Here is a 12,357-nt window from a genome sequence, read left to right on the forward strand (position 1 = left end):
TAATGTATATACGTTATTGTAAACTATTTTTCTTTATTATATCAATTTTAATTAAGTCCATATGTACATAGCACACAAGTTCTGGGAAGTTTTACACTCCTACCTAGAAGTCTACTCCCGTATTCGGAAGAAGAAGAAGAAGAAGAAGAAACTATTCTAATTTCAATAGTTCATTCAGCGCATGCAATTTGCACAAATACAAGATAACAATAAATCCAAACATGATCAATGTTTTGTTACGCCACATTAAGTAATATGAAAATAATCCGAAATATCCTCAGATCAAATATAACTTTCACGAACTCTTCATAGTTTCTCAAACAATAGTAAAAAGTATTTGTTTTCTTATAGTGAGGCGATGCTTTGTCATGTCCAAACAGAAGAACAATTAGGGTAAATATTCAAACAATCATAACAAATATATGTTCACGACTTTTGATCAGCTTGATTTTCTGGTTTAGCCTTCTTGAAGATCATAAAATATGGACTTAGTGGTCCGTCATCATCTGATAATAAGTTTACTATCATAAATCGTTTTGTTTTTCTGTCATAATCAATAGCACTCGGATAAATAAGCCCGTCATCTTTGCCTAATAACTTGCGACAGTTGTCATATGAACATGTATAACCAGCTTGTGCAGATACTAATATCACCTGACGTAGTTCTGGGCTAACAACATATACATGTCTGTCTTCATCCATTGTGCACTGTCCTTGGTCATTTATTACATCAGGCTCGTACACCTGGTATACTTTCTCTGCAGATTCTTTATCCGGATTTATCTTAAGAACCACGACATCTGCATTTTCATTTGAGGTATAGCATAGTCTGTTGCCAAAAGAGGTGAGATGGGACCTGCAATGACTATTGTAGTGTTTATCATTTAAATAGTTTAACCTTTTTTGGTTATCATTGGATAGATTTAAAGTAAAGATACATTTCCATTCAACCACAAAGTAAAGGAAGCCATCATAGTAAGTTATGCCCCAACACCCAGTCTCTTCAGTTTTTATGGTTTTGACTACACTGTTACTAGACAAACTGATTATGGAAATAAGACGAGTGTTGCCTCCAGTTACAGCAATAGTTTCATCGTCGATGGAAGTAATGGCAAATGGCGTTTCTATCGAAATACTTGCGCTGAGAGTTCCGTCTATTTTATAAATCAACACAACATCATCCATATGATTAGCAAAGGCAATATCAGAGTTTGGCAGAAACAAGCAGCAGGTATAATTTCCAGGCTTAATGTCTACTTTTATGTTCTGATACTCAAGTTTGATAGCCTTGAATTCTTCCCGAACTTGTTTACTGGTCTTGTTTTCCCACTGATTGCAAGGTTCCATGGTATAGCAGTTTTTGCTTGCGTCAAAACTTGTCTGTAGGTCTACAAGAAAAAGAATGCTTCAGATTTTTAAGTTTCGAAAATGGAAGCATTTTCATGCAATTTTATTAAAACTTAACCCGTAATATTAAAACTAGACCTTTTATCTGTCTGGTTGTTTGCATCTGTTTTTGTATTATGTTAGGCAACGAATAATAAAATGTATGTGCACAATTTGACAATTGTTTATGCAATTCATTTTTAACTTTATTACATTTTCCTTAGAAGACATATGACTTATATATTTTATTTTCAAATATTTGCCGGGTTGCAAAGGTTTTGGTGCCATACTATGCTGCTTAATATTAGGCAGCAACTCGTTTGTGGATTTTAGGTCGAGACAAAGAAGAACTTGTGTAAGGTTATATTTTGAAGTTCCCTTCATGAAGGAACTCTAATTTTCAATGTCGTTAAACTACAATACAAAACTGCACGGTGTAGCTACCAACAGGATGACAACTAACTTAAAAAAGGGCACAAAAAACGGATCATAATTTGAAACAGGAAATCTGGTTCAAAATGTAGTTGCTACATAACTGCTTGCTAAGTTAGCTGTAGTTGTTGGTTGGATACTGGTGCTCAGGAAAACCGGCAAAACTTCGTGTTTTGGTCTATGGATAGCTGTATAATTGGCAATCATACCACATCTCTTTATTCTAATTTAAAAAAAAAAAACAGAAACAGCTAATGAATAGACCATTTTTTTCAGATTGAAATATTCCTTATCAAGCAACTAGTACGTTTTTAAATTTTTATTGAGCAATAATATTCAAAAAGACGTTTTAGTTTCATACGTTTCATATGTTTCATAAAATTATGCTTTCTCAGAAAGTTTTCTCTACTCATTAAAAAATAAAGAGTTAATAATGTACAAAGTACAAATAATATTATATTTGGAATATTAAATCATCTGTTTGATAAATCAATGTACTTTCATTCATTATTAATATTCCACAATGATATAGACTGTTTGAATATTATATTTATACCTTCATACAAGGATTTATATAGTATCTTACTATATAAATCCTTGCTTCATATAAACAGTATCTTCTGTACTAATTTGGATTTTCAAATATTTTGGCTTCGAGCATCACCGAAGAGACATTTATTGTCGAAATGTGCATCTGGTGCAGAAAAATTGGTACCGTTAATGTTATTCGTATTATTCTAAAATCACTTACCAGCTTTGTCTGTGCTGAGGTGATTTACTATTGTAAATGTCTATACGTATCATCGTAACTGTCTGTGACCTTGTAAATATACTTAAGTTATATATAAATAAATATTGATGGTTCAACTTAGTCTGATATTCGTGTGCGCAGACGTGTTTATGGATGAACTGTGTGTGAACTCCCATCACAGATATATTTTCTATTAAAAAGTGTTGAAGAAAATTGTAATTTTTATTTAAAAATTCAAAATATTTACGTTATTTAGATGCCAAGAAGCTGACAATTTATCAATTAATTTAAATGGGTTTTTAATTTTTAAAGATGATGTTGTTCACCAATCAATTCATCAGATTGCCCTAGTATATATAGTAACTGTCCGTGACCTTCAGTTGTTTATATATATACCTATGAAAAAAATGTTTTATTTGCGCACAGACGTGTTTATATTTTAAAGAAAATGTTTATGTCATTTTTATTTACTTTAAGCAATAGGAAGTGGTAAAAATCGTTTACTTTTAATGCATTTTTAAGAAGGTGTTGTCCAGTTGGTTTTTTTTTTCATCAATGATAAATATGCCACGGGTGCTACTGGAATTAATAAGTCTTTCTGGATCACCTGATTTCACTGTCACAGTGTATACTTTGCATGTTGGAAACTTTATTTAGTTCTGGAATGAATATGAAAAAGTTGCAATAAATGAGAGCTGTTTAAAAAAGCAACCCGTTGGTTGTCCTCCAATTTAATTCATTGAAAGAAAAACATAAAATAATTATTATAATGCATGGTTATTACTGTTCAAATCAATTAAAAATTCTCGTATTTTAAAGTCATTGATAATAATATTACAATCTGAAAATGGAATTGCTCATCTATTATTTTTTTTCAAAGTAGTTAGCATGTGTAAGTTGGAGAAACAATAGATAGTATGTGTGTAAGAGACATTGAGGTAAACCTAAATGAGACAGGAACCCAGAAAGAAATTTAGAGACCACTATACGATGATTGAACATACTATTTTCGATAATGAGGAAACCTTGCACAACAAGGATACGTACACCATAACAGTAAAAATGTCCTTGAAAAGTCATGGAAGCATTGTCGGTCAATATTCGTATTCATATTTGTTTAACTTCTTATCTTTTATCGGTTCATAAACTTGTACTTTTCTGTGGATAACGGACATTATGTTAACTAAATTAAGTTAACTAAAAGGAATTATGGCTTTTGGTTCTCAGAATGTAAGATTTATTTTTTTCCATAAAAAGAAAATGAATGGGTTATGGTTTGTAAAACAGGTGGTACACATGTTAGGGGATTTTACCAATAATACTACGTGGTGTTTAAAATTGAACAATTAAAGGTTTTTTTACATAAAAAGATTATTTTTCACCTGAGTGAACTCAAAGGTAAAAGTCATTGGCAAACGTCACATTTGCGTGATTAGCAAAGAGACAAAATATCATAAGGTCAGGTGAAAAGTAGTATGATCCTTGGTAAGTCAAGATGATATACTATTAGATATTATCGTAAGGTAATGTACAAAGGTTAAGATGACACATGCAATTACATCTCCTAAAAGTGATGCAAGTTCATGTCATAACTAGGTGAAAAAGAAGAAGGTTTTATTTACCTAAATAAAGCTGTAGATTCCAGAGCAGTTATAGTTATCTATATCTCGGTTAACTTACATAGAATAGATAAGGACCTTACTTTTAAAAAATACCAAAGCCGAGAAAACCAAAAAATATATCACTCGCCCAATTTCAAACACATAATGGGAGATGTAATTTAGGCCTTTAACCTTGCAACTTCGACCCCTCCTATAGAATATCATCCACAAAGCTAACATTGGACATATGATTCAAAATATTATCAAAAACCGAAACAAAATTCAGAGTATATGAATTTGACTGTGGAGACCTTGACCTTTTTTCACAATCATCCACGATAATATTAAATAAAGAAAAATGATTTCTTATATGTCAGAAACAATATCGAGCCTGTAATTCAGTGGTTGTCGTGTGTTGCTATGTAACATATTTGTTTTTCGTTCTTTATTTTGTACATAAATTAGGCCGTTAGTTTTCTTGTTTGAATTGTTTTACATTTGTCATTTTGGGGCCTTTTATAGCCGACTATGCGGAATGGGCTTTGCTCATTATTGAAGGCCGTACGGGGACCTATAGTTGTTAATTTCTGTGTCATTTGGTCTCTTGTGGAGAGTTGTCTCATTGGAAATCATACCACATCTTCTTATGTTTATAAAGGCTTGGATATATATGTGTTTAATTACAGCGAAATGTGTAAAGATGTTAATATCAGTGACAATACACCAATCTCATGAAATTGCAGAAAATCCGAATATATTTATGGCCCCAGTTTCCATGTTATAACAGGAGACCTTAACATCGTGCGTGACCGAGAGTTGAAATCATTCCTCAGTAAAGGACCTAAATATCGTCCCCCGTCAATTATTAATTGGAATGAGTGTCGTAACATTATCCACGACTCACTCCGTACTTACTGCTCTAAATGGATAAAACGAGAAAAGCTGACAAGAAATCATTAGATTCTTTTTTTAATTCGGTAATGAACATAGTTGATATACATATTCAACATTTTAAAGATCATTTTACTCCTAACGACAACCATAATAGCCCAATTTCCCGTATCAAATATAAGCTAAAAGAACTCGCCAAAGAATATATTTTTGTCCCGGCTGATAAGGCTGCTAACAATATCATTATTGTTTGACGTAAATTTTACATTGTTGTTCTACAAAAGGAAATCACGAATTCACCAACATTCCAACTGACTCCATTTTCGGAAAATGATATCTGTAACAAACATAAACTTTTAGCTACCTCTTTACAAGCAGAACCAAATACAATGAAAGTTCCAACTATGTACTGGCTTCCGAAGCTGCATAAAACTCCTTACAAATATAGATTTATTTCATCTTCAAGCCATTGTTCCACTACTAAACTATCTATTCTACTTACAAGTACACTTGGTACAATCAAAAACCTGGTAATAAATTGTTCAAATAAGGCCTTTGAAAATAGTGGAATTAATAACTTTTGGAGTGTCAAAAATTCGTTGGAAGTACTTGATAAATTACATGCTTATATTGTTGATTTCGAATCTGTTCAAAGTTTTGATTTTTCTACCCTATATACCACGTTGCCTCATAATCCTATGAAGAAAGAATTCACACACCTGATTAAATGGGCATTTAAAAAGTCGGAATGCAAATATATATGTTCAAACTCTTTTAGGTCATTTTTTAGTAACAACAAACAAAAGAACTATGTCAATTGGACCTGCTTTGATACTATAACTGCCCTTGAATTTTTACTAGAACATTTTTGTTCGCTATGGAGATTCCGTATATCGTCAGGTTATCGGAATTCCCTTGGGGACTAACTGTGCACCACTTATTGCGTACCTATTTCTGTATTGTTATGAGTTACAATTTATGACTAAAATCAGCAAAGACCAATCGAAACAACATCTGATTCACTTTTAGATATTTAGATGATATATTGGCTCTCAATAATGACGACTTCAGTATGCGGTACACTAAAGAGATTTATCCTGTCGAACTGACTTTAAATAAAGCTAATACTAACAATGAACACTGCCCTTTCCTGGATCTTGATATCTTTATCTTTAACGGGAAACTTAATACCAAAATTTATGATAAAAGAGATGATTTTTCATTTCCTATTGTTAATTATCCATTTTTAGATGGTGACGTTCCCTTGTCGCCATCTTATGGTGTTTATATATCTCAACTTATTCGATTCGCTCGTGTATGTAACAATGCATTTGATTTCAACGAAAGAAATCTCTGTATTACTGAAAAATTATTACACCAGGGTTTTCGATATCACAAACTAATCAAAACATTTACTAAATTTTATCATCGGTACAAGGACATAATTCGTAAAAATAAATCAACATGCAGACATCTTATACGTTCAGGTATTTCACATCCAAATTGTATGGTAATATTCTTTACAAAGCACAAAAATGTCGGCATTCACCTCAAAAGCTAACCAAACCTTTAAACAGACTTATTCGGAAAGGATATAGTTACGATACTGTTGGCAAGTCATTAAGGATTGCATATTTTGGTATTAATATTGATTCACTCATAGGATCTTTGCATCGGAAATAAACACATTTTATTCTAAAACCAGTTGTTGGCATGATACGGGTTATGTTCTTCTCATATATTTTATGATGGTATGATACTAAACCCCTAACGGGAGGGATTGTACTTGATTTTCATCTGATGAAGACATAATCTTTCAATCAGTTTAATTGAGGTTTGGAGCTGGCATGTCAGTAACTGATAGTAGTCCTTTGTTCATTTATGTATCATTGTCATTTTGCTTAGTTTCTTTTGTTACCTATTCTGATATCGGACTCGGACTTCTTTTAAACTGAGTTTACTGTGCGTATTGCTATGTGTTTCTTTTTTCTACATTGACTAGAGGTATAGGGGAGGGTTGAGATCTCACAAAACATGTTTAACCCCGCCGCATTTTTGCGCCTGTCCCAAGTTAGGAGCCTCTGGCCTTTGTTAATCTTGTATGTTTTTTTTAATTTTAGTTCATTTATATGTTTTGGAGTTTAGTGTGACGTCCATTTTCACTGAACTAGCACTCAATTTTATTTAAGGGCCAGCTGAGGACCACCTCCGGGTGCGGGATTTTCTCGCTGAATTGAAGACCCATTGGTGGCTTTCGGCTGTTGTCTGCTCTTTGGTCGGGTTGTTGTCTCTTTGACATATTCCCCATTTCCATTCTCAATTTTATTGGATGTATGATTCAAAAGATAAGCATATACACAAATATTGACCTGTATATATATGTGCCGTGACCTTGGTTTATCAATATCTATTTCAGAAGGTCAAATAAAGTGCAATGCAAATAGTAGAATAACGCATGCATTGCCCTTTCCCTAGGAATACAAATGTATGCAATAGCTTTTTATATAGTAAAATCATTTTCAATATTTTGTCTAAGTATATTTCAAAAAATATGTCACATGATAAATAATGTTTTTTTAAATCATACTATTTATGTCGTGAAATTAAAAAAAAAGTGTGAGAAATTGTTTGCACCTGAATTTTCTACTCTCTGTCGTAGAAAGCTGAATAAATCTTTAATTTCCCTTCAATAGGGGTATATGAAGATTTGTTCTCTTCTAAAGACATATTTCATTCGATCGATTTAGCGTCGGGAAACAGAAGCGTTAGTAAACAAACCTTTATATCACCTAAAGGTATACAATTTGAGATAAAAATTAATATAAGTACAGGCTCATTGGAGACCAACACTGAGATCACTACACCTATCTAAACATCTGTCCGTACATTGTGGCATTCAAAGGTTTGCTATCTCCTGTTACAAATCACACCACAATTTTTAAGTTCATTTTACATCATCCATTTCGTGTTCATACAGCCAGTTTGTTGTTAGTGCGTTAAACATCAACAACCTGTCATTTGTTTTGAACATAAATGTACCGCTGTTGATATGTTACTATTCAAATAACCTAGAAAAAAACATAGGTCAAACAAATATCCTTATGTTTCATATATCAAAGCATTAAACGATACAAATCTTGATGTATATATAACATGCACATTTTTTCACAAATTTGGTCTTCAGTTACGCTCTAGGTAAACATGTAGGAAATCTGAAAACTTTTACAAATCTCGAAGAGCTAAAAATAATAAAGAACATAAAGAAATACCTAAATTTTACTTGTAGATCGTACAAGACAAAATCTTAACATAGAACCATTCTAAAGTAAACCAAAATAATAACTTTGTCTGTAAAATTGGGAATTCGCTGTTATTAGATATAAACTTATCAAAACACAAACAGGTGTGACAAAAACTGTTATTTTACAGGGTTTGTTCCTTCAAATGTTGGCCTATTCAGCTGTAGGAGGGTTTATACTTGACAGTAACAACAACGGAGGAATCCAAGCGGCGGGAAATGGTCAATATTTGACTCTGACGGAATTCCACAGCACTATAAAGCAATTGCAACGAGAAAATGATGAATTACGACATACAATGGAACAAAATCGAATTGAGTGCGATAAAACACTTGTTGTCCTGACTTCTCAGTTGCAGATAAAATTCAACGAACTCAAGTTGAATAAACCTTGACAGCGGCTAATAATTCGGCAGAAATGTATGAAGCAACCCAGAACAAATACTCTGAACTAGCCAAAAATCATATAAATTAACAGACTGAATTTTCAAGTTTGAAAAAGGATTACGTATTGTTGGAAAACGAGCTGTCACAGACAAATTCCAAAATGGCGTTTATGGAAAGTAAGGTTGACACATTTGCAGAGTTGAAAACTGTGCAACAACTACAAGAATTGAATTATTTGAAGCAAAAAATTCAATCAATAGAGATACAGACGCATTCATTAGCAGTCAACGAACAAGCCAGAGGTCAGGATTTTTTAGCGTTATATAACCAGACAGTTGATATGAAAGTAAACGGAAACAATCGTTTATTCCAAATAGAACAGAATATTTCCAATATTCGTGAAACAGGTATCATTATTTTTGTTTTCTGTGCTCTGGAAGCTAAATGATTTTAAATAGAACATACTATTATAGATTAGTTACTACATATACAATATATATATAAATAAAAAAATTATGAAACATTAAAATTAAATGCAGTAATTTTTTTTTTAAATATTACAATTGTATGTTACCAATATAAGTAGCAGACGTGGCATCATTGTCAATGAGACAACTCAATATAAAGACCAAAGGATAATGATGTGAATAATTACAGGTCATCATCGAACAGCTCAAGAACATGTTCAAGAACTTTGGTGTTTAAACTTTGTTGCTTGTTAAATGAAAATTGGAAACTACGATCACAACTGAATAAGTAGTTTGTAAGGTATTGTTTGTATTATTATCATACAACTCTCCACAAGAGACCAAATGACACAGAAATTAACAACTATAGGTCACCGTACGGCCTTCAAGAACGAGTAAAACCTCTTTAATTCGACCCTGTTGGATGGTTGTCTCATTGCCAATCCTACCACAACTCCTTATTGTATATTGTTACCGCTCAAACCACCACATAACTTAGGACAGTTGCGTAACAACACGACTCAAGTAAACACTGCACAAACAAGTCAGCTAGAAAGGGCTGGTTGGTAACTGAGCATTACAAACAAATAACAAAGAGACAAAAGACACAAAGTACCGATCTAAGAGTACTAATTGTTAATGAAGCTAGTTTAAAGCAAAATTTCAACTAATTGATAAAGAGTGTTCACTTAGACTGCAATGCAAATCAGTACACCCCTAGCGTATTAAGTGTAAAGACGTCATAAGCAGTCTGGAAAAATGACAATGTGTAATTCCAAAATATAGGTATCGACAAGATGTAAGACCATAAGTGTTTATATCTAGAAAGCAATATATGTATAGTTATTTTTTAAACAATTAAACAGTCTTTAGTTTTCTATGTTGTGTCTTGTATACTGTTGTTTGTCTCTTTCTTTTCTTGCCATTGCGTTGTCAGTTTATTTTCGACTTATGACCTGTATCCTGGCATTGCACAAAGTCGTGTTTTTCTCTGACTGTTATTGCCGTCTTTACTCTAAATCCAATGGGTGTTGGATGTGTATTGATTGATATTTTAGTCTTTGGTGCATGTTTTTATTAGATTTATTGGCTTTGAATAAGCTCTCAGTAATTGCGAGTACTCTCATATCTGTACTTAGTGTCTTTTTAGTTGTGGGGCTGTATAAATACCCTGCTTCGTCAGGTCTATGTTTTTGTTAGATGTTTTTTCTGCCTTGTACGATCTGATAAGTTGAGCCCTTTTCAACTGATTTTTATAGTTTGTTCTTATGTTGTACTGTTACACTGCTGTCCCAGGTTAGGGGGAGGTTTTGGCGCCAACAAACTTGTTTAACCCCGCCGTATTCTGTAGTTGCCTGTCTCACGTCAGGAGCCTGTAATTCAGTGGTTGTCGTTTTTTGCTGTATATCATATTTGTTTTACGTTCATTGTCTTGTACATAAATCAGGCCGTTAGTTTTCTCGTTTGAATTGTATTACATTTGTCAATTCGGGGCCTTTTATAGCTGACTATGTGGTATGGTTTTTGCTCATTGTTGAAGGTTGTTCGGTGACCTATAGTTGTAAACTTCTATGTAATTTGGTCTCTGATGGAGAGTTGTCTCATTGGCAATCATACCACATCTTCTTATTTTTATATTGAATGTCCCTTTGGTATTTTTCGCCTCTTGTTTTAAAAATGAAATCAATGTTTTCATAGATAAAAAATACTCAAAGATCTTACTGCAATGCTAAATTGATGACCTTTAAGAATGGGTTTATTCAAAGGACCAATTAGGATTGTATGTTAATGTACTATGTCCTGATCATGTCCTCTCTGTCTACCGGGTAACCTCTTTTTTATTTTATAAACTAAAAATGTAGGATCCGTTTCACTTCTGTATTTCTTCACATTGTGAATTCGTTAATTATTTGTGTATTTTTATAGGCCATTATATTTTTTATTCCAAAACAACAAGTAAAACTGCATTAGTAGACAAATTAGATATACTTAGAACATCTATGAAAAAGAGTCAAACATGATATGTCAAAAATACCTTATTAGTTCAAAGTTATATCATCTTCTAATTTATTTTGTAGTTGCAGTTTCCGCTTGTGCACAGAGTAATGTATACTATGACGTTGGGTCCATTATAAAATTTCCTTTGGTAAGAACTCGGATCGGAAAAAGTGTTTTATCTTCATTTGAAAGTAGTGGAAAATTTAGTTGTACAGCAGAAGGGCTATACCATCTAACGGTGACAATCTTATCGTTTACAGTTCGTGGAAAATTTGACATTTACCATAATGGAAGGCGTGTTTATCATACGTACATCTCCGATGATGGCCACTATGAAATGAGTACAGCCGTGATAGCTGTTTAATATCTGAAAACGCACGACACTATCTGGGTTCAATCGGTAACCAATAGTCTTAATGAAGACAGCGAAGGGTCCTGCTTTACTATCATAAAAGTTAAATAAAGTTTTTCCTTTTTTCAACTTTTGCTTTTCAATTTGTTTAGCCGTCCAAACACTTATATAACAGGTCTGGAAAACAATATTCTTCTAAAAGGATATGGAAATACAACACTCATGGCGGATTAATATGTCACAACGTGAGTTGTTTCCTCGAGTGATACCCTTTACTATCGCCGCAAATCTACTGGTATTCGGTTTGCTTTTGAGACGATTTATTATTATAAAATATTGAATAATAAAAAAAAGAACATGGTTGGAACGCACACATAATGATCTTTTCATTTTCTAGTTACAACTGGAAGAGCAGGATCTGCCTATCGTTCCTGTACACCTGATATCCTCCCCGGCTACTTTGGTGGGGCTCAGGTTTTAATTTTCAATGTAGTGTTTTGTAGACTGCTGTTTGCCTTTTCGTGTTTTTTCTCTGTGGTCGACCTGCCTTACAGAACCTTCCTATTATTTTTATTCGTTTTCGTCCTGCATATACTACATGCAATTCTATTTTCCATAGATATGAAATTTCCAAGGACATAACTCCTGTAAAAATAATTGATCGTCGCTGATTTTCGAACCGTCTCCAAAGACATCGCTGATATAAACCTTTGATATAAATTTCTTAGTAATCAAGCAAGAATGGTATGTGTGAATGCGTTTACAGGACCATGGTGAAAGACGTACGGACGCTA

At 33.1% G+C, this 12,357-nt stretch overlaps 1 protein-coding gene across 1 annotated transcript; it reads right to left on the minus strand.

Moving 5' to 3' along the window:
- Window positions 1-214: 214 nt before the first annotated feature.
- Window positions 215-2,667, minus strand: LOC127733594 (uncharacterized). Its single transcript, XM_052242928.1, has 2 exons — window positions 2,570-2,667; window positions 215-1,388 (listed from the first exon to the last, which is right to left on the minus strand). Exon 2 carries the CDS (start codon window positions 1,345-1,347, stop codon window positions 427-429), a length of 921 nt encoding a protein of 306 aa, XP_052098888.1. The 5' UTR covers window positions 1,348-1,388; window positions 2,570-2,667; the 3' UTR covers window positions 215-426.
- Window positions 2,668-12,357: the final 9,690 nt, after the last annotated feature.

Source organism: Mytilus californianus, unplaced genomic scaffold, assembly GCF_021869535.1.
Source record: "Mytilus californianus isolate M0D057914Y unplaced genomic scaffold, xbMytCali1.0.p SCAF_3, whole genome shotgun sequence".
Taxonomy (NCBI): domain Eukaryota; kingdom Metazoa; phylum Mollusca; class Bivalvia; order Mytilida; family Mytilidae; genus Mytilus; species Mytilus californianus.

Excerpts from the sequence above, each read along its gene's own strand:
- LOC127733594 (XM_052242928.1), bottom strand. The coding sequence starts at position 1,347 with ATGGAACCTTGCAATCAGTGGGAAAACAAGACCAGTAAACAAGTTCGG.